This window comes from Mesoplodon densirostris, chromosome 4 (genome assembly GCF_025265405.1).
Source record: "Mesoplodon densirostris isolate mMesDen1 chromosome 4, mMesDen1 primary haplotype, whole genome shotgun sequence".
NCBI lineage: Eukaryota > Metazoa > Chordata > Mammalia > Artiodactyla > Ziphiidae > Mesoplodon > Mesoplodon densirostris.
This window is the reverse complement of record NC_082664.1, coordinates 76405833-76432014: the sequence shown is the minus strand read 5'-3', so window position 1 is coordinate 76432014 and position 26182 is coordinate 76405833. Positions and strand designations below refer to the sequence as shown.

The 26182-nt window shown below is 49.7% G+C and overlaps 1 protein-coding gene and 1 non-coding gene across 4 annotated transcripts in view; one reads left to right on the top strand and one right to left on the bottom strand.

Annotated features, from left to right (window-relative positions):
• Positions 1-3906: 3906 nt before the first annotated feature.
• The window catches only part of SLC7A8 (solute carrier family 7 member 8), a 56942-nt gene continuing 34666 nt past the window's right edge, over positions 3907-26182 (bottom strand). For 2 of the 3 annotated variants that reach the window (XM_060096463.1, XM_060096462.1), the window contains 8 exons: positions 18672-18797; positions 17030-17183; positions 16293-16416; positions 13840-13943; positions 9930-10026; positions 8067-8216; positions 6401-6578; positions 3907-5895 (listed from right to left, as the gene is read on the bottom strand). In XM_060096463.1, coding sequence (XP_059952446.1) covers positions 5750-5895; positions 6401-6578; positions 8067-8216; positions 9930-10026; positions 13840-13943; positions 16293-16416; positions 17030-17183; positions 18672-18797 — 1079 coding nt within the window. In that variant the 3' untranslated portion in view covers positions 3907-5749. Of the gene's footprint in view, positions 5896-6400; positions 6579-8066; positions 8217-9929; positions 10027-13839; positions 13944-16292; positions 16417-17029; positions 17184-18671; positions 18798-26182 lie in introns of those variants that run through there. The other variant, XM_060096464.1, reaches the window with a different exon arrangement.
• LOC132489474 (U6 spliceosomal RNA) lies at positions 23539-23645 on the top strand. Its single transcript, XR_009531884.1, has one exon. It is a non-coding gene; the product is annotated as a U6 spliceosomal RNA (small nuclear RNA).

Below are 26182 nucleotides of genomic sequence, written 5' to 3'. Positions count from 1 at the left end.
TTTCCTTCTGCATGGCCGTTCTCTGACCTCTCTTGGGTCCACTTCCTCTTGTGAGGCTTGAGAAGCCTTCTCTTTTGTCATCACCTCTTCCTGGGGCTCTGTTTCGGGGTCTCGTGGAGAAGCCCATGGCTCGCTCTCTGCGCTTTCAGTTTCAGATGGGGGCCCCCTCTCCCTTCCCTTTTCTCTTTCCTCTGGGAACTACCCATTCCCTCCTGTCAGAGGTACTGCTGTGGTCCTGCTTTTACCTGTTGCCTTTCATCTGCAAAAGGGACTACAGGTACAGTGAGAAGGAAAGGACACGTAGAAATGTGTCACTGGCTCTTCGGTCACCAACAAATGCTGTGAGTGCCCTGTGGAGGCCAGAAGGTTTTGTAAGTCAGGCAAGTCAGGCCAGGCCTCAGTGGTGCAAATGCAGAGGGGCTGTGTACAGCATTGGATGCTAAAATAAAGTATGCAGGCAGAGACAGGGCTGTCTGCAAATCAGGCAATTACACCTCTATTTAGCGTTCTTCCCTCCCCCCTCCCCCCCCCCACTCTCTGTGCATACCTTGAGATATTTTCTCTGAAAGCCCTGACCTGGCCTGAGGAGATCTGCTTGCACCCAGGAGACAGATCTCAGGTCCCAGACAGGGAGATTTCTGCCTTCTCTCCATTTCAGAGGACGCTGTGGCGAACAGGTACCAAAGCTGAGCTGCTCCAGTTTGGGAGCAGTGCCTCAGTTAAACACCAGGTGGTAATATTGGCCCAAAATTCGGGACTCGAGGGGCCACTGTGGTCAGGAATCAGGTGAACCGGCAGAGGGCAGCCTCCCACAGCCCTGGCAAGGGCAAGACGCCCGGAAGGAGGAAGAGGAAACATGGCCGAGATGGGGGTCTTGCAGGTTACAGGGAGAGTGGGCAGGCGGAGAGGACCAGGGCCAGGCCCTTGTCTCAGTGAGGAGGAATTCTATTCACTCCGACGATGAACTAGTGATGATAGTTAAGGCCTTGCATTTTCTGGTGGTATGCTTTTTCAGTCATTGAAACATACCTTTTTGCTTGCAGACCATTTCCCTGTGAATCAGATAGGAAAGTAAGCAAGATAGACGGTGTACTTATCCTTGCTTTATAAAGGAGGAAAACGAGGCTGAGAGGCGGCCACCCAAGGTCAGGCAAGGCTGTGGCGCTGACGTGGGGGGGAAGGGCAGGGGTCTAGTTCTTAAAACCCCCCGGGGAAGAAGGGCTAGGGAAAGGGGGAGCCGTGTGACTCAGAGAGCTTTCTTTGCCCTCAGTCCGGCACCCTGGGGGAGGGCGAGACTGCGTCAGGAGCGGGCGAGCCGGGGCTGGAGGAAGCTGGGAGGTGTGCAGATAGGCCGGCAGGAAATGAGAACGCTCGGAGCTCCGCCGTGGAGGAGATAAGTGATCTCGGCCCCTCACCTCCCTGGCTGACGTTGCCGCGTTGCCGCGTTTCCCAGTAACCGGGGCGCTCTGGACGTCTGGGCAGGGAAGGAGGGGGCGCTGGAGGGGAAGGGGGTAGGGAGGGCAGTGCTAGTCAAGGGCTGGGGGATTCTTGGGTGCTGCGGAGTTGCTCAGGAGCGGATGGAAGCCCCCCCGTGGTCCCTTGGTCAGCAGGATCATTTTCTCCCTGCAGCTGCTGCTGCTACCTGTGTGCATTAACTGAAACAAAGCCCCTGTAGTATCTTAATGACTTTGTAACAGGCCTCAGTTCAAACACCACCTCTTTCACCAAGTCCTTCCAACAGGGAGGCAGCGAGCATGTCAGGTAGAACCTGGCTCAGATCTCCCTGTCACCTACCACTCGGTGACCTTGGGCCAGTTACTTAATCTCACTTGTAAAATGGCAGTAGGAATGCCTACTTTGTCGGTTGTTTAATTAAACTTTGAATAAGATAATGTATGGAAAGCAAGTGGTCTCAGCCAGTCAGTCTCCTTCCGGCCCTCTGACTGCCCCCCTGAGGGGTTTATCTGTGTCTCCTGAGTGACACGCTACCTGCAGCTTTGTCTGAAGCCTCAATTGGACAGGTATTTTTGCACGTAGGTCCCAGGCACTGTGCAGGGCGGGTCCAGCCCTGCCTGCAGACAGGCAGAGTGGGCAGTGATCTGTGATGTGCACACATACGTGCCATGTGCATTCTTATCTTCTTTCCCCCAAAGACTATTTGCTCCTTAAAGGGAGGTCAGATACTTTTTCAGCTAGGGTGACCACATTGCCTGAACTAAAATTAAGGACAGGTGGGTTGACATACATGAATGTTCTTACGGAGACAGTGAAACAAAATATTTGAAGTCTGTGCTGACTTGGAAAATTCAAGAGTAAGTTTGCTATTCCCACAGCGTATAGCAAAATCCTGGATACAATGGTTAGAGAAATATTTATTGTTTGACTACATTAATAAATGAATGCATAAGCAGCTGTGATTTCAGTGACCTCCAAAGGCTCCCAAATTCCCCAAGATCAGAGCGTCTGAAATTCCTCTCATTAAAGTGACTGACAGGGTTAAGACAGCGTAAAGGCCCAGGTTAAAAATAAATGCATGTTGCCTAGGAGGAGACCCACATTTGCCCTTTTGAGCAGGTTGAAAAGATCAGCAAGTGTCACCTTACAAAAGAGAGGGGGGCCCCCAGGGACAGGTGTCTCCAGGGACTGAGAAAGGTTGGGGAGGGCTGGACTTGCTGGAATGGGGTGACATGAGGAAGCCTCGGGCAGCCTGGGGAAAGGAAAAGTGTGTGTTGGGGAACTGGGGGAATCCCCAAGGGGGATGTGACGCTTGGAGAAGGGCCTCTTGCACAAGACTGGCCTCTGCCCAGTTTGCTCTCACTCTTTTGGGACAGCCATGGGCTGGGAGATTCAGGAACCCTTTGAGATTAGATTCAGTCTTCTTTTTTCATCCCTCTAAAAGGGCTAAATAGGTTAACTGACTTGCCTAAGGACACACAGCTGTTTGGTGGCTGGGCTGGGTCTCAGAGCCAAGTGTCTGTGCCCCTGTGAATGGCAAGCCTCCAGCCTCAGTCTAGAACGCCAGCCACAAAACAGGCGTGTTGGGGCCAGACTGGGAGTGGAGGCCTCTTGCCTGCCAGTGTCCTCACAGTGTTCCAGATGGTGAAGGGTGACGTCTTCACACGCCCCTCACCCCCCGCCCCCGGCCCCGCCTCCTCCGCATGTCTGTCAGCAGTGCTGGCCCTGGAGTGATGCTGTCCCAGGACAGGCAGCTGGGAGGGCTGCCCACAAAGGAGGGACTCCGAGCAAGGACGAATCCTGTCAACTTCCTCCAGCGATTAACCCAGAGCGCCAGGAGGTACTTGTCCTTACCTTGACTGCTTCCTCCTCTTTCCTGATCCCTCAGCCCTCCTAGTCTTTCACTCGGACAGCTGAGTGGACCCCACCTCAACTCCCAGTCCCTCCCATCAAGCCCTTGGCATCCAGCTGGGTGCTCTCCTAACTGCCTATCCCCCCACCCTCACTGGGGTCTCTCCACAGGCTCAGCCTGTCCCTTCCTGATGCCTTCCCCTCTCTCCACTCAGCTTGGTGCTGTCTGTCGCCCATGTTCCCACCCTGGGTAGGGATGAGTTTCTTCTTCCCAGATAGTTTGCAGGCTCTCAGCATAATACATAGGCAGGAGGTTAACACTCGTGACTTCACAGAAGCAATGAGAAAGTTTTCGGTTCAAAACGAGAGGGAGCTGTTAAAACGCGCTGGCATTGGGCCCTGGGACAGCTCGAAGCTATGGAGCGCAAGGGCTTTCAGGAATGCCATCCTGGAAGGAACCTGGCAACCAAAGACCTCCCTCCTGACAGAGACAGGAAGTGCCTGGCGACTCTGTCTTGGAAGGTCATTGAATTATTAACACCACCAACTTCATTTCCATTTAAAATTTTATTACATCAACAGAAAAAAAAAACCCTCACAAAACAAAACACACAACTAAAACCTAAACCAACTCAAAGACAGAAGATTATTATCCAGGTATAACTAAAACCCTCCCCGAAAAAAAAACACAAAACCTTAAAAATCCAAAAGAAATAGAAATGCCAGCTTCAAAAATATTTATCCAAAAAGTAAGGCATCCACTTTACAAAAAACAATAATTGAAGGAGGTTGGAGGAATGAGAAGAGGGAACAAGAGGATGGTCCCCTGACCCTCCAGGGGCCAGCCCCAGTCTGCCTGGAGTCCACTCTGAAGGGACCACGACTTGGACGAAACCCGCATCTTACCAATGCAGGCCGGGTGGGAAGCTGGGAGACCCAAGTGGGCCAGGAGGACTCCCCAGGTTTTCCAGTTTCAGCAGACAGGACGGGGAGTTGGGAGAAGGGGGGGACTCCTGCTTGGGATAAAAGAATCCCAGTCCTTAGCACAACAGGTGTGGCTAGGAGGCTGCAAGAGCCCAGGGCAAACACCAGCACCTTCTTTGGAGCACAGGGAATGGCAGCTTCTGCCTGCAGGACAGGATGGCTACAAGTCTACAAACCATAGAGAACGGGCTTTTCCGAGAGCCTCCAAAGTGGGTACCTTCTGCCACTGTCCTCTCATCCTGTCTTGGAAGCTGTCCAGACAGGACAGTGGTGTGAGCAGAAAGGAGGGAGGGGTTATCTGAGTTGGGGGAGGAACTGGCCTTCAGAATACACTTTCTTCCCAAACAGTCTCCGAGGTGATGGGATGGGTACCTCTGGGGAGATGGGAAATAGCCCTCCCTCCCTGGAAGGCTTTTCATGCCAGGTCTGACCAGAGGGCTGGAAATAAGGGGGTATTTTTAGGCCCAGTTCTTGGATGGGAGGTGACTTAAGGCTGATTTGGCTGGACTTTCAGGCATGAAGGGCTTGGGGAGCCTTCACACCCCAGGAGCCAAAGTCCAGAGAGGAGGAGAAGGGCAAGATGGGGGTGCTGGCAGTGCCGGCTGCCTGGGGCTGTGCTGGAGCATCACTGCGGGGGTGACAGGGTGGCGGGCTCCTTCCCATGGGGGTGGGAGGGAGGAAGAGAGGAGCTGCTTTGTCATTAGGAGAGAAATGTCCGTTACATTGGAAATAAGCAGCTTTCTGGCTTCAGGAAGCTTTGGCACTGAGTTGGGGGGAGGAGGCAGGGGCAAGGCTGGGTTTCTACAGTCTGAGCCTTTCCCAATCTGTTCCACAGGCCTGGCCGGGGTTAGGGGAGGGGGCAGTCCTCCTGCCCATTGGTCCTTAGGTCAGTGGGGAGATGCTGTCCTGACAGGAACCTCACTCTGCACAGAAGGCCCAGGCTGGGGGGTGGGGGTGTGTGGAGGGAGGATGGGGAGGGGTGGGGCAGAGGGAAGCATCACCTCTGAGGTCACTGGTGAAGGGAGGGGCATTTGGGTCTCTTCAGCTGACCTTTAATGGTGACAGATTCGCTCGAGTCTGTCCCCAAGTGACTCACTGTTGCTGCCACTTCTCTTGGAGCTGAGGCCTCCCTCAGCCTCAGGAATGGGGAGGGAAGGCAGCCCTGAACTCAGGTTCCTGAGGAAGCGACTAAGGGTGTGGGCCCAGGAGGGAGGGCCGTGTAGGGCACCCCTGGAAGCTCCACTGCTTTAGACACAGGCCTAGGGGGTGAGAGGAGGCTGGATCTTTGGGTCCAAATGCCAGTATCTTTGTTTATAGTTTCTCACCACCCACACCCAGGTCCTGCCCCTGCTTGACAGAGGCAGAGGGGTGTGTGTGTGTGTTTGGGGGACCCAGGCAGGGCAGGAGGGCAGAGAGGGGGATGAAGGAGGAGGGAAGCAGCTGAGGGGGGGGGTGGTCCTCAGGGCTCCTCTGCATCCTTGTCGCTGGGGGCAGCGGGCTGCTGCTGCTGCTCCATGTCCTCATGGAGCTCCTCTGTCCCTGAGGCCTCCTCCACCTTGGGGTACACAACCATACACATCTTCTGGCTCACAAGGGTCAGCAGCTCTGCAGGAGGAGGCCACGTAGAAACCAGATCAGCGCTGAGCGTCCCACCAACTTGGCCAGCCAGACCAGGGCCCTTCCCAGCTCTCCTGCTGCAGCGTTTGGCCTCAGCTGAGCCGCCAGCGCCAAGAGGGGACTCCCTCTCCAGGAGACGGTCACCTCACCTACCTCCTCCGTCTCTGGGCAGCCTGTTTGCTGGCCGCTCCTTCTCCTCAAGTCTCCATGACCACCGACCGCCAATTCTAGGGTGTCCCCTGGTCTCCACGCAGCCCAGGACAGCTGCTATAGGATGGCCACTCTGGCAGGCCTAAGGTCTGTGCGGAAATATCCGCTGTTCTCCTCTCCTCAGAGGTCTCTGGGGAGGCACCTGCCCTTTCCTGTCCCGACCCTTTCTCCAGTGCTCTATGGCCCAGCCTCCTGATCCTGGTGGGGTTCCCCAGCCAGACTGCTGACCACTCTATTCCAGACCAGGGGGCCCTCTAGCCACTCAGAATCTTCAACAACTTACCAATGAACTTATTGAAACACCGGGGCTTGTGTTGCCAGTAAACACCCAGGAAATAGACAGGCACCCCTGTCAGCATGATGGCCAGGCCGATGCCACACACCACGGGCTCCGACCACAGGCTGAAGACCAGCAGGAAGGCCCAGAACAGCAAGTAGATGATGGGGAACAGCAGGTTGATCTGTGGATCAGAGGCACCGTTACCTGCATGGATCCTATGGCCCCCAGCATCAGGGCACCTTCCCCCTTCTTCACCCACGGGGAAGCGCTTTGAGGGCAAAGCTGGGTTTCACTCAGCTCTGTGGCTCCCACACCCCGAGCCCTGATGGGGCAAGTGCTGTGTCAACAGACGTTGGCGAACGTTAGCAGTGGGACAGTTAGAGGAATGGGGGGCCTAGGGAGGGGACAATCCTCATTGTCCTCCCAGGTGGGATCAGACAAGGCCTCATCATCCAGCCGTGTGCCTGTAGCAGCCAGAGAAGCCCATGTAGGTTGATGAGCTTGCTGGTATATTGATATATGTTTGCTGAGGTCCTCGGGAGAAGCAGAGCAGGAGAAATGAGTGAGGGGCAAGAAGGAGATGGCCTGTCAGTCAGGCCCCCCTCCCCCAGCCGGCAGGATGTGGCCAATGTCCCTCCCTCTCACCAGGGACAGTCCCAATTTGTTTCAAGCAGTTTCTGCCAAGACGAGAGAAATCAGGAAACCTAGTGTGGCATAAGGCAGCCCGGGGCCTTATTTACTTCAGGAAGAAGCAAAGTCTGTGGGCCCCACCCCCTCTTGTGACCACAGGTGGGAGTCCCCTGTAGAGTCTTCAAGACTCTAGACTCATCTGCCTTTCTCCTCTTGTCCTCTCTTCTTAGAGGGTATGCGTATGGTAGGGAGATGGGGTTTTTCTACTTCCTCTTCTCTCTAGCAGGCTTTCTAAGAGTGGTAGGAAAGTGGCAGAGAGATTTCGAGAGCCCTCGACTCCTCAGCTGGCAGAATCTTCTAGAAGCATCTAGTCTGTGTTTCCAGAATAAGATTGTTCAAATAGCTCAGGGATATACCCTAGTCTTCTAATTCGCAGGAGAACCCATAGCACTCTGGCATATGTTGTTCTGAGCACTCCCATCTGCTCCTATCACAAATTCCTTGTACAATCGAGAGTTTCACCAGGCACCCTACTACGTGCAGGGCCATAGTGGTTTAAAAGGGGAGGATCACGGAAGGCTGGAGTGGACTGGGAAGCTTCAAGGAAGAGAGGTCCCTGAGTGTGGAAAATGGTTAAAATTTGGAGAGGCAGATGGGAGAAGAAAACTCATTCCGGGATGAGACGGAGAGATTGCATGAGTGAACCCAGCTACCTGGAGGGACGAGTAGGAGACTGGTCAGGTTAGAAGGTCGAGGAAAAATCAGCTGACTTTAGAGCCATAGGAAACAAAGGAATGACAGGATGGAAGTATCACTCCATCTAACCTATTCCTCCAGCTGCAGTTTGCTCTGGTCCTGTCCCCAGTGGAGAATGGAAATGGCTGCCCCATTCACACATGGCCTTTGCTTCCCAGAGGGTCTCCCACACTCATGGAGATGATGAGCTGCAGTCAGCAGCGAGAACAAGGTGATGTAAAAATCTGAGCTTAGTTAGAACCAGTGGAGGAGGGGGAGGGGCCCCAAAGGGAGGTTTTCGCACCTTGATGGGGCGGGGGATGTCTGGCTTCTTCCACCGAAGAACTATCTGTCCAGCAATTGTGACGCCGTAGAAGAAGTAGTTGATGAAGCCCACATAGTTGATAAGTGTGTACATGTCACTGGTGACAAGCATCAGCAGGGTGGAGATGCACTGGGGGAAGTGGGAGAAGCTCATCGGTGATCAGAAAGGCATGAGGAGACTGGAGGAGCTGTTTACTGGTCGGGGCTGTTCCCCTGCCTCTAGGCAGGCGATGCCATTTTATAGCAGATCTCTCAAAATGGAGACGTTACAACCTCTCCTAGAAACCCAGGTCATTGCTAACACTTTCATCACCAGGAAGTTCTTTCTCACCACATGGGTGATAATCAAAACATTGAACCACAGATACAGCAGGTACAGCATGGGCACTAACCAATCAGAACAGATATTGGCTGTAAACAACTGGACTGGCCACACTGGTGGCAGCCGGCCCTATGCCACCCTGGTCTCATTTATATTTCTTCCTTGGTTGAAGCTCAAGCTAATTTTGTTGTTTTTATCCCTTAGGGAAGGTTGTTAACTGCAGATTAAGGCTTTATTCTTGCCCTCATCCTCTTTTCCTGGTTGAGTCATCTAATTTATTTTTCTTCCTTTTCTTTTTTTTTTTTTTTTTTTAAATCATCAACAGTTATATAGCACTTCTTAAGTGTCAGGTTCTTTCTTTAGCATTCTACAAATATTAACTCATGTAACCCTCATAACATCCCTGTGACGTTTTCTTGATAGAATTCACTTTCTAATTTCAAAATCATCTGAGTGGCTCTCTCGGAACCATGTTCTTTCCCTCTGCTAATTTGTTTCAGGCCAACAGAAGGCTCGGTTCTCCTGTAAGATCCGATGGTGGAAATAATCGGGAAGATTTTAAGAGATGAAAAAGCCAGATTCTTACTGTACTTGCCTTGCAGTCATAGGCCTGCACCATTGGCTTAAACTGAAAAAAGTTTGTGGCTCACCGGGAGCATTGAGTCTTCTCCAGTTGCCTTTCACCACTAACCAACCAGGATGACCTTCCTCCTGTATCTGAACATTCTGAAATTCCCCCTCATGTTGTACAGCGAATGCCCTTTACCCCTGAGAGCTCTACTACCCTGGTCTAACTGCTTCTCTGGTGAACCAAAGTCATTTTTGATATTTTAGTCAGGATCCAGAAAGAAAAAAAAATAATCCCAAAGACTCATCCCAAAGCAAAGGAACAAGTCTTTGCTCCTTCTGTTTGCTCCCTCTAAATGCTTCTACTCCGGGGTAATTCCACCTCCATTTACCACCATTTACCATTTACCCCTCCCATCCTGAGCTTCCTTTTCTCCATTTTCGGTTCACCAGTTTACCAGTCTTCCTTTATGATTTTTCTTATTTGGTGTACCCTGAGACCAAATTTGTTTCAGTGATGTTTCCCAAGAGACTGGCAGAGCCCCCTGAAGCAGGAAGGTGGATGGGGAGGGCTGGGAGTGCGCAGTGATCAGCCAGGAGCAGAGGCCCAAAGCTGCTACCCTGTGGGTAACAGGTGCAGGGGGAGCCAAGAAAGAAGTTTCTTTGTGAGGCTGTAAAATCTTGAAGCAGCCACTTCAGTCTGACCCAAAAGTATGGGAGAACGGAATGAGTCAGCCTGGGAACCTTAAGGTATTTCAGGACTCAGGGTCTTTCCTTGCTATATCTCTTGATGTTAATCAGGCCCATGTATACCATTTGCCAGATTATTTAAGGCCCAGAGAAACCCAGGAGCACAGGGGTGACAGGGGCATGTGTGGGAACTGTGAACTCCCAGCTCAAAGCAGCACAAAGAGGAAGGGTGTGTGTAGGGCTGGCAGAGGGAGGGAACCTTACTGTGAAAAGCAAGGCTGGGATTGGGGTGCAGCGCTTCACGTGGATCATGGCCAACACACTGGGAAGGTGGCCCTCCCTGGCTCCAGCAAAGAACAGCCTGGCAGAGAGAAAAGCAGGTCAGCCTGCGATGGCCCATGGACATCCAAGGATGCTTCCTCCCTAGTCCAGCTCCCTCGTCCATGCCCACCTCTGCCCACACAGGAGCATCCCCCCTCCAGCCAGGTACCTGCCTTCTCGTGCACACCTTCCAGCCCACTAGCCAAATGACCCATGTTCACAAGGCAGGTGCAGGCAAACCAGAGGCAGTCAGTGGATAAGTGGATGGATTCTGGAGTGTGGAGACCCTGAGTGTGGTCTGGGTGGCTTGGGGTTACTGATGACTGTGCTGTCACTCTGTGGGTCTCTCACAAAACCTGGAGCGCTGTAGGAGTAGCCTCTCTCCTTTGCCTAAAGCCTTAATCCCTTTAAAAATGTGCCTCCTTCCTCCTCAAGGGATATAGGTTCTTTGAGACATGGGGACTAAACTGTACATGGAAAGCCTTAAAAACATGCCTATCCTACTCAGGAAGTAGCTGCCTTTGTGGGGTGGGGAATCGGTGGTAGACCAGGAAGGGACACGTGAGAACCTGGGGGATATGTGGAAGTGTTCTATATCTTGTTCTGAGTGGTAGTTACATGGTTGTCTACAATCGTCAAAACTCATCAACCTGAACACTTACGATCTGTGTATTTTATTGTATGTAAATTATACCTGAACATTTATATCCTTAAGCTACTTATTCTATTCTCCCCCAAAATCCTGAAGAAATGAATAGAGTTAGTGAAAGGTGTACAGATATTGTGATGATAAAAAAGATTGGAAATACCCTAAATGCCATAAAGTAGATGATTACATAAATTATGGTATATCTATAAAATGGAATATTACGCAGACATAATGCTTTTGAAAAAAAATTGATTGTGTGAGAATATGCTCACAATATAGCATTAAATGAAAAAAGCAAGATAGAAAACTGTACGATTCCATGCAGTATGATTCCTATTAACTAAGATATTATTTACAGGCATGTAAAAACATTAAAATATCAACCAATTACCTCTGGGTGGTAGAATTATGAGTAACTTAAATTTTCCTTTTTAGATTTTATAAATTAAAAAAATTAAAAAATAGGAAACTTATAATTAGAATAAATTTTTTTTCTTTTTTGTTTTTGGCTGCACTGCATGGCAGCTTGTAGGATCTTAGTTCCCCAACCAGGGGTCGAACCCGGGCCCTCAGCAGTGAAAGCACAGAGTCCTAACCACTGGTCTGCCAGGGAATTCCCCCCAAATTATTATTATTATTATTATTTTTTTTTTTTGGCAGTACGCGGGCCTCTCACCATTGTGGCCTCTCCCGCTGTGGAGCACAGGCTCCGGACGCGCAGGCCCAGTGGCCATGGCTCACGGGCCCAGCCGCTCCGCGGCACATGGGATCCTCCCGGACCGGGGCACGAACCCGCATCCCCTGCATCGGCAGGCGGACTCCCAACCACTGCACCACCAGGGAAGCCCCCCAAAAATTATTTTTTAAGTTAAAAAAATAAAATTTTATTTTGAGATAATCATAGATTCCTATGCAGTTGTAAGAAATAATGCAGAGCAACCCTATGTATCCTTCACCCAGTTCTCCCATTGGTAACATATTGCAAAACTATACTGCAATATCACGACCAGGATATTGATGTTTACAAATTATTTTTAAAAAGAGAAATTTTAACATAAAGAGCAGCCTTCTTCTTCTTTCCTCTCCTAAGAAAAAGAGAGAATACTGTAAGCTGTTAGGAAATAATTAGGCCACTTTTCATTGGAAATTAGGCCACGTTTCCTTTTTTCTAGGATTTTGTAGGGAAAGGAGCACCTAAGCATTGAGAGGAAGGGGATGGTGTGATGGGGACAGAAAGGAACAGAATCAGCACACTGGGTGGTCTGAAGGGAACTGTCACTTTGTGATTTGTGTATGGCGGAGAGTGGAGCTAACAGCAGCGGCTCCTCAGAAGCATGGGAGTCGATTATGGTCCCAAGTACCCATATGTACACCACCAGTTGCCATCATCAACTACCTCGTCCTGTGTCACTAGTTTCATGCAGCCACATGACATCGCCCTCTGCAGTGCAGCCTCATGCACCCAGTGGAGCCCCAGGTGCTCTGTGGGCCTCACCATGCACATAACCAGGGTCCCAAGTTCACATCCCTCCTCCACATGCAGCCAGGACCAAGTGGAATTGGCAGGTCCAACAGCATTGGCAAGTCAAGCTCACAAGAGACAATCCTTGCCCAGCTAGCCGACCACAGAGGAGACATGACATTAAGCATGACACACATGCACACACGCTCCTACTTCTCAGGAAGGATCATCCTCTCCACACCCCCAAACACAAAAGAGTAAGAGAGAGAAGGAGGGAAGGAGGCAGGAAGGGAGGAAGGGAGGAAGAGGGGAGGGAAAGAGGGAGGGAGGAAGCAAGGAAGAAAAGGAGGGAGGGAGGAAGGAAGGGCCAGAGGGAGGGAGGGAGGGAGGGGGGAAGGGAGGGAGGAAGAAAGGAAGGATGGAAGGAACTGGAAAGATGAGTTGAGGAGGCCTGCCGGGTGAGCTGTGTCTCTGAATCCGAGGCCGAGCGCACCGGGCCGCCGCCTCCCTCATGCACACATAGCTGGACCACATGCAGACCGCTGCTCGGCCTACCCGAGGGACAAACCCCACTCTAAAGTGACTGGAGCCAGTCACTCTCCTTCAATAGATCCCAGAGAGCCTCATGGGTCACTGCTCTTCCACCGCTTGCCCTCGGCTGGGGCCTCCAGGTGGTCACTGCTCCTGTGTAACACGCACACGAGGTTGCCGTGGGTGAGTGTCGGAGGGTCCTGGGGTACGGGGGATGCCCACACTCCCTCTTTCTTGCCCTGGGTCCTGAAAACATGACACTCCCTTGTCATGTCACAGGAACTCCTCTCTGATGTGACGTTGGCTTTGGAAGCAGCTGAATTCGGGGGCTCACTGCTTTTGCTGTATCTTTTGAGTAGGACTGTGCCCTTGGAGGACGGGGGCTTTCTAAGAACCCTGGGAGGACCCTTTGGACCACATCAATGGAAATCATCCAGCATCTGCCAGCCTCAACCGCCCATTCTGGAGATAGCAAAAAGGGACGTTAAGAAGGGGGCAGACGTCCGGATGTGTGCAGGCAGGGGCTAGGGACTCCTGGGCCCATTCATGCTTCGGGCTTTCCTGAGTGTTTGGGGTAGGGGACGCGGCTTTGGACAAATGCTTTCCTTCCGTTCTTCCCCACCCATCTCACTTCACACCCCTATCCGCGTCTCATGGGTGGCCACACTAGGGCCTCCTACAGCCACCTGTCAGTTTAACAGGGAGGAGGAGCCTGCACCCTCAGGGCACTCAGAGATGAGCCCATTCCATCTGCAATCTGGGCCCAGAACTTTCATGAGAGGCCAGCCAGAGGCCCCAGGCACGGGTCCCTCCCTGGTCTTTCAGAGTGGGGTTCCTTTCCAGCCAGCACAGCCTGCTTCCAGGCAAGTGGGAAAGGGGCTCAGAGGCTGCAGGCAAGGCACTGTTCTGTTGCCAAGCACACAGCCTGGGGGCTCCTCAGCTCTGCTCCCCTGGACACGAGGTGGGATGGCGCTTCTTGCCACCGCAGCTAAAGCCACACACGTCGTGCGTCACTACACGAGCAGCACAGGCTCCTCCGTGTCCACACAGACACACGCACACGCCTTCGTGTGAGCAATCACCCCCTGCAAGGTCACCACCCAGATGGCCATTCAGAACCCCGCTGACGGAGACAAGCCTCCCACGTATACACAGAGCAATATGCACAGCAGAGTGGCCTCTGGCCCAGGAAGGGCCTGGACGGCACTCACCGGGAGGAGGTGAAGAGGGACCCATTGACTCCTCCAAATGTGGACAGGGCGACGGAGATGGGCATGATCCAGGCCATGACCCCTAGGAGCTTCTCTCCAAAAGTCTGGGAGAGAAAACAAGGGGGTGAGCATAAAAGGAGAGGTCACAGCCTCCCACCTGCATGTCACTGCTGGGACTGTTCCCTCCCAAACCCACCCCTGCTGAAGTCCTTGAGAGGAGGGACCACAGCTTCCCTGCCCCAGCCTCTCCTGCACCCCTACTTCCCTTGGTGATGACTACACAGTGGGGATTCAGTAATGTTTGGGACTGACTAACTAATGAATGAGACTGTGTATGGTGGTGATAATAACAATAAACAACTAACATTTGCTGTCCTTGTTTTATGGATAATGAAATTGAGGCACAAAGCAATTAAATAGTTTGCCTAAGATCACACACCCAGGAAGTGGAGGGCCAGGACCGGAAACCAGCTGTGTGAGTCCAGGCCTCGCGTACATTATACTAGAGCGACTCAGCCAGGCTGGGTTTCAAATCTTAGCCCAACATTTGGGAGCTGAGACCTTGAGCAAAGTTCTTAATCTTTGAGCCTCAGTCTTCCCATCTGTAAAACAGAGATAAATCCGAATTCATAGAAACAAAAGATATTGTGTGTGGGGGAAGTGATAAGAACAAACCACTACGTAGGCCAAGAAATAAAAGGTGGTGAAGCTATAGACTAGTCTTCATGTATTAAAAGAATATAGGGACTTCCCTGGTGGCGCAGTGATTAGGAATCCGCCTGCCAATGCAGGGGACACGGGTTCGATCCCTGGTCCAGGAAGATCCCACATGCCGCGGAGCAACTAAGCCCATGCACCACAACTACTGAAGCCCGCGCGCCTAGAGGCCATGCTCTGCAACAAGAGAAGCCACTGCAGTGAGAAGCCCGTGCACCACAACGAGGAGTAGCCCCTGCTCGCCGCAACTAGAGAAAAGCCCGTGCGCAACGAAGACCCAACACAGCCAAAAATAAATAAATAAATAAATAAATAAATAAATAAATAAATTTATTTTTTAAAAAAAGAAAGGATATAAAATGTTGGAGAATCAGCTTTTTCTACATTCTCTGAGCCAAGTACACACTTGATTTATAGCACATTTATATTTATATATAATTTATAGCACATTATGAGGAAGGGGTTGTTTAGAAGAGCTGTCCTGCTGGGGAGGGTTAGTGGTCATGTGAACAGGCTGCCACGGGACAGTGGAGGGCCTCTTTTTTTATGGTCTTCAGAGATGAGACACATGATGACAGTGGCAGGGTGGGGCTGTGGCCCAGGTGAAGCCACATGAGGGAACTGCAGGTCTTTCCCAGATATCAAGGACCCCAATTCCTTGGACCTGTAAGATCTCTTTCCCCAAAGAGCACAAACTGCATATGCTTTTCCCTAATGAGGGAAGGAGTCAAGTTGTCCAGGTGAGGATACGGAGGCAGAGAGAAACTACGAGTCTTGTGCAAGATTATGTCTTTCTGAGGAGGAGCGCATCTCCTTTATACAATCATCATATTTAAAGTTTAAACTGCCCTAAGGACTTCCCTGGTGGCGCAGTGGTTAAGAATCCACCTGCCAATGCAGGGGACATGGGTTCGAGCTCTGGTCCGGGAAGACTCCACATGCCGTGGAGCAACTAAGCCTGTGAGCCACAACTACTGAGCCCATGTGCCGCAACTACTGAAGCCCATGCGCCTAGAGCCTGTGCTCTGCAACAAGAGAAGCCACCACAATGAGAAGCCCGCGCACCACAACGAGGAGTAGCCCCTGCTCGCCGCAACTAGAGGAAGCCCACGCGCAGCAGCGAAGACCCAATGCAGCCTAAATAAATAAATAAATAAATGAAAGTTTAAAGTGCCCTAGATCAGGAGTTAGCAAACTTTTTTTTGTAGAGTCAGATAGTAAATATTTCCGTTTTGTAGGCCATACAGTCTGTGACAATGACTCAGTTCTGCCGTTGTAGCTGCCCATCACAACCTGGCCATCCGATTGCTTCTGGGCACCTGAAGACATGGCTTCTGCCCTGAGGACCTAAGAAGACTTCCAGTCCCACAAAGCCATGGATCAGAGGAAAGTGAGGGGGGCTAAGCCTGCAAGTCTATATCATCATTCCCAGTTTGAGGGCATGTGAGTTTGATTTCTTTCTTTCCTTTTTTAAAATTGAAGTATAGTTGATTTACAGTGTTTCAGGTGTACAGCAAAGTGATTCAGCTATATATATATTTATATATAATCTATATATATAAAGATATAAATATCTTCCTTTTCAGATTCTTTTCCATTATAGGTTATTACAAGATATTGAGTATAGTTCCCCGTGCTATATGGTAGGTCCTTATTATTTATCTATTTTATATATAGTAGTGCATATCTGTTAATCCCATCCTCCTAGTTTATCCCTCCCGAGTTTGATTTCTTACCACAGCAACTGCGTTTGATGCCAGCAGCTCCTGGGGGGACATTGCAGTGACATAAGCGACATTGGCAAAGACATACACAAATGTGACCAGTGGGATGGAGATGAAGATGGCTCTGGGAAGGTTCCTGTAGAGGGAGAGGAGGTGAGAGGGGGGAAGGTCTGGCACCTGGGACCACCTGCTTCGTCATGGGGTCCAGGGAGTGCCTTCTGTCTTTCTGCACGAAGTTGTCCTTGCAGCCTTCTGCGATGCTCCCTCTCCCTGGGGGGTGGATTTTGTCTCCATATGGGCAGGATAATTGAAAGGAAATGAAACAGCTTAGGTTGGGAATATGCTCCATACCTGTTGATCTCTTCCTGACCAGAATCTCCACCATGCACTCCCCCCGCTCCCCGAACACACACCTCAAGATACAAAGACCTGCCTGTCATGAGACAGATGAGTAAGATGCCTGGAATCCTCTCAGGGCACATTTCATTCTCTAAGACAGGGGTGTTATCTCAGCACCATTTTTTTCAGCTTTTCACCTGCTCTGGCATAGTCACTGGATCATTTTTCTCCTGGTAGGTTGGGTGACAAATGGTCTAAGTTCCTGGAAGATGAACTGGTTCTTCAGGATAGACCAGGTCATGGTCAGAAGGGGACTGAGGGGAGAAGTAGGACCTGTGGCTCCCTCTTTCCAGTGGCAGGTGCCATGGATTTTGAAAGGGGAGAGGGAGAGCTGGGCTACTGCAACTCACTTGTAGGGATCGACAAGCTCCTCCGTCACGTAATTTAGAAAGTTCCAGCCCCCATAGGCAAAGGAGCCCTGAAGGAAAGCCAGCGCGATGAGGCCGATGTCAGGTTCTTGGAAATTCTCAAATGCGTTCTTTGGCTCCAGCCAGAAGTACTGTCCTGTGGACACAGGGACAGAAGGCTGCTCAGAGAGACACGTCAGAACTTGGCAGGCCCCAGTCTCCAGTGAAGGCCACATATTGGAGAAGCAGGGCCGAAAGGAGCAGAGAAGTAGAGGTCTAGGACCCCCCAGGACATGGTAATGATGAGTCCAAATGGCAGCTCAGCTTCAAAGCACAGTTCTGAATGTTCCTTTTTTAAAAGGCAGAGTTCCTTGGAAAGAAAGGTCAGGGGAGGTTACTGGGCAGGGCAGGGTAAATTGGAACTGGCTTGCCGGGATTCAGAGATGCAGGATTGGAGTCACTGGCAATCTCCTGATCACCTTCCCTCGTATCTAAGTTGGTACATTTTCATGGAGAAAAGCACCAAGAACAACAAACATCAAACATAAGCTTCCGTGATGCGATTATTAGCTCAAGCTTGTTCTGCTTTCTTTGTCAATATCCTCCTGTCTCTTCCTAAGGTGTGTGTTTGGTCTCCCCTTTCATGGAATAGATCTCCTGAAGACACGGATTCTTCAGTGAGGAGCTTTTCAATGGCCTTCCCAGCCCTCAGCACAATATCCTGCACACAGTGGATCCTCAAGAAAGGCTGCTGATTAAGGTCGTAGTAAGATACTGAGTAGCTGACCACACTTTACATCTTCATCCATAATCAAGGATTTGGACAGGAAATAACGAGATGAGAGTGATCAGGAGAAAGCACTGGGACCAGATTAGGAGGTCCCAATAAAGACTGGGCTGTCTTTATCATCGAAAAGACAACCCAGTGATTTCTTTAAGTCTAATTTCCCGAAAACAATACAACCTGCTAATGAATTTAATCCAATGGATGAAAATAATTAGACACGTTATACAGCAGAAGCTTAATTATGTTTCCTGGAGTCAAAATCCAGGCACCCCACGCCGCCTCCAGAGCTTGTGGGTGGGTGGGAGTTCTCCTTGTTTGTCATCTGACTTTCTCCAGGAGCCGGTGACACTGGGCAGAGTCTAGTGCTGCCACAGGTCCCATGGAAACCAAATACAGGCTCGGGCTTGGAAAGGGTCACATCCAATGGGGAATGTTGGCAGGGGCCCCAGGAATGTAGAGCTCTCTCCTGTAGAGATTATGAGTAATTTTGAAAACGTATAAAAAGCTCCTCTGTCTCCCGTTTTAAGATATGGACAAGATAAAATATAAGATACAAAGAGCTTCCCTGGAGCTGGGACAAAAGGGCAGTAGTATTCCAGAAATCTGGAATCTTCATCTACCTGTGCTGGAGCCATGAGATCAGCATGGGAGGACTGAACTCTGCACACCGGGGTGGGGGGTGTGTGTGCCCAGCTCCCGGCCACCGTGGAGAAAATGGTTTCTCGCCCCCTTTGTCAAGCAAGTGAAGAAGAAAAGTCATTCAAGGAGAGAACTGGGACATCTCAGGGTGTGTACACATCCAAAGACAGTGTGAGGTATGTGTACACACAAGGGGTGGCGAGTTCTGATGACACCCACCTTTGCAGATCTGTACAACTCCCATGACGATGATCAGGCCCAGGGCCAGGAGCTTCCCAGCTGTGAAAACGTCTTGAACCCGGGTGGCCCACCGCACACTGGAGCAGTTGACCCATGTGAGGAGCACTGAAATGACAGACCCCCAAACATACCCTCAGGGCCATAAGGAGGCTACAGGACCCCTCTGCACAGAAGCAGAAACGCTCCTTGCTCCTGATGATAAGACTGTAACGGGTGAGCCAAAAATGCTACAAGCTCAGCCCCAGTGTCCAGAAACTTTGGCCAGGATAGTAGGTTGGGTTACAAATGGGGATTACGTGCCACAAATTAGAGCTTGGTCAGAACATGCCCTGCCCAGGGCTGGAAGCCAGAAGTGAGCATGGAAGTGCGGGCACTGGCTTTGGGGAAAAATCAAGCCTCTCATCAGGGCATGAGTGTGGGCTCTGTTTTCAAGATACTGTATGTTCAAGAGGATCCCTGAGCAGCTGGTAGGATCCTGGATGTCATCTTCCTGAACCTGATTTTAGGGCAACAAGGTTTAGTGGAATCCTTTGTTACTTAGGTTGATCACGTTATAATTTACATTTAGTAAAATTCATTTTTCTAAGTGGATAGTTTGATGAGATTTGACAAATGTATTGTTTAATCACTACCACACCCTCTATATAGAACATTTCCAACACCCCAGAAAGTTCTCTTGTATATTGTACTCCTTTGAGGTCAGTCCCTTTCCCTTACCTCTGGAAACCACCAATTTGCTTTCTGTCCCTTTTCCGGAATGTCACGTAAATGGAATCATACAGTATGTAGCCTTTTGTGTCTGGCTTATTTCACTTAACATGGTACTTCTGAGATCCATTCGTGTTGCTATGTATATTAATAGTTCCTTTTTATTGTCAAGTAGTACTCCATTATATGAACATATTAGTTTTCTATTCACCGGCTGATAGACATTTGGGTGGCTCCCAGTTTGGGGCTATTATAAATAAAGCTGTTATAAACACTTGCATAGAAGTTTTCTAGTGGATCATAGATGTCTTTGAGGGGAGTTTTCATTTCTTTTGAGTAAATACCCAGGAATGGGATCCTGGGTCATATGGTGAACGTGTTCGACTTTATAGGAAATTGCCAAACTGTTTTCCAAAGTGGTTATATCATTTTGCATTCCCACCAGCAGTGCACAGTCCTGTTGCTCTGCATCCTTGCCAGCATTTGGTATTGTCGGCTTCAAAAGTCTGACCATTCTAGGGACTTGCTTGGAGGTCCAGTGGGTAAGACTCCATGTTCCCAATGCAGGGGGCCCAGGTTCAACCCCTGGTCAGGGAACTAGATCCCGCATGCATGCTGCAACTAAGAAGCCCACATGCCACAACTAAGACCCAGTACAGACAAAATAAATAAATAAATAAATAAAAGATGTGGTACATATATAAAATGGAATATTAAACAAAAAATGTGTGACCATTCTAAAGGATGTGTAGTGGTATTTCACTGAGGTTTTGGTTTGCATTTCCCTAGAGAATAATGCTGTTGAGCATGTTTTCATGTGCTTATTTGCCACCATCCCTATATCTTCTTTGGTGGCATGGAGGGCTTGGAGTCACAGGGCTCCCACAGAGACACCAACAACATGGAACCTCCAAGGGCTGGCGGAGAGCTCAGAGGCTGAGCTGTAGGACAGTTTTACTGCCACACTCCTTAAGCAACTTATGGGAGATCAGGGGCTGTGGGAACCCAACTTCCTTGTGGTTATGAAGTACTTGAAAACGTGGGAAAAAAATTAAAATCCTCTTGCTTCCTTTTCCCCTGAAACAGTGACCAGGACGCCCCCTAGTCCTCCAAGGGTACAAGCCATACATGTAAAAGCACGAGACTCTCTCTCTTCTCAAGCCTCTAATCAGGCCTCTGACTTCACTTGAACAGCTGATCAAGTTATATCATTACCTTATCCTGAAACTGTGCTTTTACTTTTCAAGTACTTTCCAACCTTACTTGATTCTGAGAACATTTCTGCAGGGTAAGGACCTGACATTATTATCCATCTGTAACCTTCCTCCCTGAGCTGTTTCTACCTGGCAAGCTCCTCAGCTTTCAAGATCCAGCTCAAATGTCACCTGATCCGTGAGTCTTTATTATTTTATTTATTCCTGACAAGGTGCCTGCCAGGTAAGATGTATCAGCCGCGTTTTGTAGGCAAGGAACAAAGTTTGCCCCTCCTTTCTACTCCCAGACCACTTTGTTAATAAGGTTGGCACTTATTTCTTTGTATTACAATTATCTGTTTCTTTTTCTCTGTCTCCTTGTAGACTAGGAGGGTGGGACTGTGACTTTTTCATATTTTTAACCCCAGGGCATATCACAGTAGTGCCTGCAAATAGTAGGTGCTCAACAAATACTTAATACTTGAAAAAGAAAATGCCACAATTCATCAGTCCTCCAATCTCATCTCAGTCTACACATTCTATGACGCATACCAATCTCCCCAGCTCCCCAGGAAACTCCTCAGTTGGTTTCACAAAGTCAAAAGAGCAGCAGGAAGCATAACTTCAAGGGTAGGAACTTGACTCCTAGTGGAGGAGCTTTTATCCAAGACAGTGTCATAGAAGGAGAACCAAAACATGTTGTCAGAGGAAGGATTTCATATGCCCGAATGGGGAGAACATTTTGTAAATGTTCTGTATGGACCGAGATGTCCTGATAAACACACATTGGGTTTATCTTGCTCAATTCAATAAGGATTTCAGGATCACATGCCTGGTAACAATTCAACCTAAATCACTCCAAGCAACTGGGCCTGTAATCTCAACTTCTCTCTAGGGCCTCTGGGTACAAGGCCAGGCCCCTGGGACCCAGAAGTTCAAACAGATACAAACAATAATGACTAAAGGATACAGGAGACTGATCTATGAAAGGAAGATTAGGAAACAACACCCTTGTGGCTCGAGGATTGGTAAGGATTACAGAATAAAGACCCAGGTCATGATCTCATCATGCAGAGAAGAAAACCATCCTCACCAAGGGGAGGAGAGGGCAAAGGTGGGGAGGAGGAATGTGGCTGGCATAGAAAACACAAAGGGACCTTATCCAGGCAGCCAGAAAGACTTCTCCACAGTGTTCCTGGGGGGATCGAGATGTTTGAGGAAGGGACAATTTGTCAAATTAACTTACTGTGGGTGTCTTCTGTCCTGCCTGAGCCTATACATACAAGAACCCAGCCCTTGATTAATCTTTGACCTTTAGCGTTTTCAGGGATCTTTCAGACATAAAAGAGATATTCTGAGACTAGGGTGGAGGAGACAGGCTGCCTGTGACACTTATCTCCTTGGACAACGGCTGCAGGCCCTGTCTGACCCTTTGCCCTGCAGTTGGGCGATCACAGCATGTGACGGAGGGGAAAGAGGGTACTTTCAGTCTCCTGGTACCACAGGATAGCGTCCCTCACAGCAGGCTGAAACCTGAGCCTCCATCCGGAGAGGAAAGGTCAGTGAGTGAAGGCAACACTTGCCAAGCCCCTGCCCTGCTCAGGCGTCCTGCCTCTGTCTGTCTGTACCCAGCGCCCCTTCTGTTGCTGAGGGCTATGTCCCCACCCTCTTCCCAGCCAGATCTTGAGTTCTGCATGCTTGAGATACAGTGACCTCAGGGAAGCCACATGTAGATGGGGATCAGTGGCCACTGCAGCTTGAGATGTGAGGGTTTTCATCCAACCATCCATCCATCCAACCACCATCTATGAAGAGCCTACAGGTGCTAGATACTCTGGTGCGGGGAGTTACAAATAAGACACAAGTCCCTTCCTGTTCTCAGGAAGTTGACACTGTAAGAGCGGAGATGGATGAGCTAAAAGATGATCACAAAGCAATATGGTGACAGTACAGCTCTTCACAGAAGCTGACAGGCAACTGTGAGGAACCCCTAGCCCAGCCCAGGGAAATCAGATGCTTCTTGTAGGTGGGGAAGACCCTAGCAATACAGAGGATTTTATAATTTGGGGCTAGCTGGACAAAATAAACAAGAAGGCATAAGACTCTGGTTCTTGTCCATTGTAATCTGGCCATGGGGGTGGTACAGCCCCATGGAATACCAGCCTTCTGTGTATTTCTTGGGCATTTTCTCCCCTCTTTTTTTTTTTTTCTTTCTGTTTCCTGGCTTTAAAAAAAAGCTGGGGGGTGGGTGGTGAAAAGTCTCATCTTCTCATCAAGAAGATGCTGAAGTCAGGGGTTGGTTACTTAATCGGCCCAGTTTGAAAAGCTTATTGTCAACGTAACGGGAGGGAGACAAAAAAATGAGGCAGGCAGGAGGAGGGGGCTCAGAACTCAGAAATCTTGTACCCTGCCCAGAGCCCAGAGCCTAGCAACTGCCAAGTAGAAGAGGTGGGCTCAACGCTTTCTGCCCTGGAAAAGCTGCAGAACTGGCAGAGATGCAGAGTCCTTGTCAGAGCCATGACAGTGCAGATCCTGTGGCTGACCTGGAACATGTCCACGGTGGAGAGGGTGGGTAAGCTCCTGCTCTCTAAGAGAGGGCACCCCTCACCCCAGGTCAGCTCTGATCCTCAGAATCTGATCCCTGGGGAGTCATGAAGCCTCTCCTTCACTTCTCCCCCTGACAATGACACCAGAACTCATGGGACCTGTGGTAGGCAGAATAATCGCCATCCCAAAAATGTCAACATCATAATCCTGTGAATGTTACCTTACAAAAGGAATTTCACAAATGTGATTAAGGATCTTCAGGTGGGGAGGTTATCCTGGATTATCTGAGTGGGCCCAATGTCATCACAAGAATCCTTATAACAGGGAGATAGGAAGGTCAGAGTTACAAAGGAAATGTGATGATGGAAAACAGAAGTCAGAAAGAGAGAAAGATTTGAATGCTCGCTTCAGCAGCTCATATACTAAAATTGGAATGATACAGAGAAGATTAACATGGCCCCTGCGCAAAGATGACACGCAAATTTGTGAAGTGTTCCATATGTTTACAGAAAACAAATTTATGGTTACCACAGGGGAAGGGGAGGAAGACAGATAAATTAGAAGTTTGGGATTAACATATACACACTACTATATATAAAATAAACAGTAAGGTCCTACTGTATAGCACAGGGAACTGTATTCAATATCTTTTTTTCAATATCTTATAATAAACTATAATGGAAAAGAATCAGGAAAAGTATCCATATAACTGAATCACTTTGCTATACACCAGAAACTAACACAACACTGTAAATTAACTATACTTCAATTAAAAAAGAGAGAGAGAGAGAGAGGGAGAGAGTTGAAGATGCTATGCTGCTGGCTTTGAAGATGGAAACAGGGGCCATGAGCCTAAGAATATAGAGGGCCTCTAGAAGCTGGGAAAGGCAAGGAAACAAGCAAAGGAGAGCCTCCAGAAGGGACACAGCCTTGTTGACACTTTGAGTTTAGGACTTCTGACCTCCAGAAGTGTAAGGTGATAAATCTGTGTAGTTTTTGTTTTTTTTAAATAAATTTATCCATTTATTTATTTATTTTTGGCTGCATTGGGTCTTCGTTTTTGAGCATGGGCTTTCTCTAGTTGTGGCGAGCTGGGGCTACTCTTCGATGCGGTGTTGCACAGGCTTCTCATTGTGGTGGCTTCTCTTGTTGCAGAGCACGGGCTCTAGACACGCGGGCTTCAGTAGTTGTGGCACGTGGTCTCAGTAGTTGTGGCTCGTGGGCTCTAGAGCGCAGGCTCAGTAGTTGTGGCTCACAGGCTTAGTTGTTCCGTGGCATGTGGGATCTTCCTGGACCAGGGATCGAACCCATGTCCCCTGCATTGGCAGGCAGATTCTTAACCACTGCGCCACCGGGGAAGTCCCAATTTGTGTAGTTTTAAGCCATTAAGTTTATGGTAATTTGTTACAGCCGAAATAGGAAATGAATACAGGGCCAGGCACCACACAGAAAGACCAGAAAGCAGGGGGCATACCCTTCAAGAGGAAAGCTTTTTAAAAGCAACCAAGCAGGGACTTCCCTGGTGGCACAGTGGTTGAGAATCCGCCTGCCAATGCAGGCGACATGGGTGTGAGCCCTGGTCCGGGAAGATCCCACATGCCACGAAGCAACTAAGCCCGTGCGCCACAACCACTGAGTCCACGTGCCGCAACTACTGAAGCCCACACGCCTAGAGCCCGTGCTCCGCAACAAGAGAAGCCACCGCAATGAGAAGTCTGCGCACCACAAGGAAGAGTAGCCCCCACTCGCCACAACTAGAGAAAGCCCGCGTGCAGCAACGAAGACCCAATGCAGACAAAAATAAGTAAATAAATAAAGTAAATTTATTTAAAAAAAAAAAAAGGCAACCAGGCAGCACACACCAGGACCCCAAAGGAGTGTGTGTCAGAGGCCTTGCAGGACACCCAGTGGAGGGAAGGAGGGAGGAGCTCTAAGAGCAGGCAGCGAAAGTGAGGTCATCAATGTGCTGACCTGGTTGGCGAATTTCCACATCACATGCACCCCATGACAGCATCCCAGCTCTTCCACACACCCAGATCCTATGGCTAGAGAGTCACTGCCTTCTCTTCCTCCCCTCGGTAACTCAATACAGTAGTAAACAGGCACGCCCTAGGGTAACTCTACCTGTGCTTTTCCTCTCAGAAAAATTCAGGGCAAAAGACTCCCCATATCCCTCCTTCATCTAATCCCAGCTTCTCCTCCTGTCTCCTCCACAGTCCATACAACTTCAGGCCCATGTATGCAACCCAGATGCACAGACACCCACAGGCCCAAGAGTTACAAACCTCTTGCGAGGCAGGTGGAGTGCCGCAATGTTCACAGACACGAGTCCTTTGTTCTCTGCCCCCAGACTTTTGTTGGTCTCCTAACTTTACAGACCAGAGGCTACAATCAAAGGTCATAAAAAGATATCATGATGGAAAGCCAAGAGATGAAAGAACTCAGGAGTCCAGAGTCTGAGTTCATTCCTCCCAGCAGAGGGTAAAGAGTGGCCCCACTGTGTGCAGTCTTGTCGTGGATGACGCCCAGCGCTCTGCGGCTTCCCCAGGTGGAGTTCACCCCACGGAGTGGGAGAGGTGAGGCACACGAGCTCCAAGGATTACGAATATTGGAAGGGAAGAATAGGAACGACATTTGAGGGGAAATTTTACCTTAAATTAGTACATTAAAGACTGTCGGTAAAAGAAGCAATTGAAAATCAGTCTCTCTAGTCCATTTTGAAACAGAACATCAGTGAGTCATTAGCATAAATAAATAAATCTTCCTTCAGAAAATTTTAAGGATGGATTAGGGGATTGTGGGGCTGGTCTTAAGTCCCTACAACCTTCACAGAACCAGGGCTGTGACTTTATCACTCTTTCCCTCATCTCTACCCAGCAACACCTGGCGGGTGGAGGACCACGTGGGTTTCTGGTGTCTTTTTCAAGTGCACAGCAAGCAAGTAGAGCTCAGAGCAGCTTGTATACGGAGTGACGTGGTAACGGTGCAGGTGGGGTTGAGCAGATCGGAGGGATGGAGGCAGAGATGGCTCCCTCGGAGGGA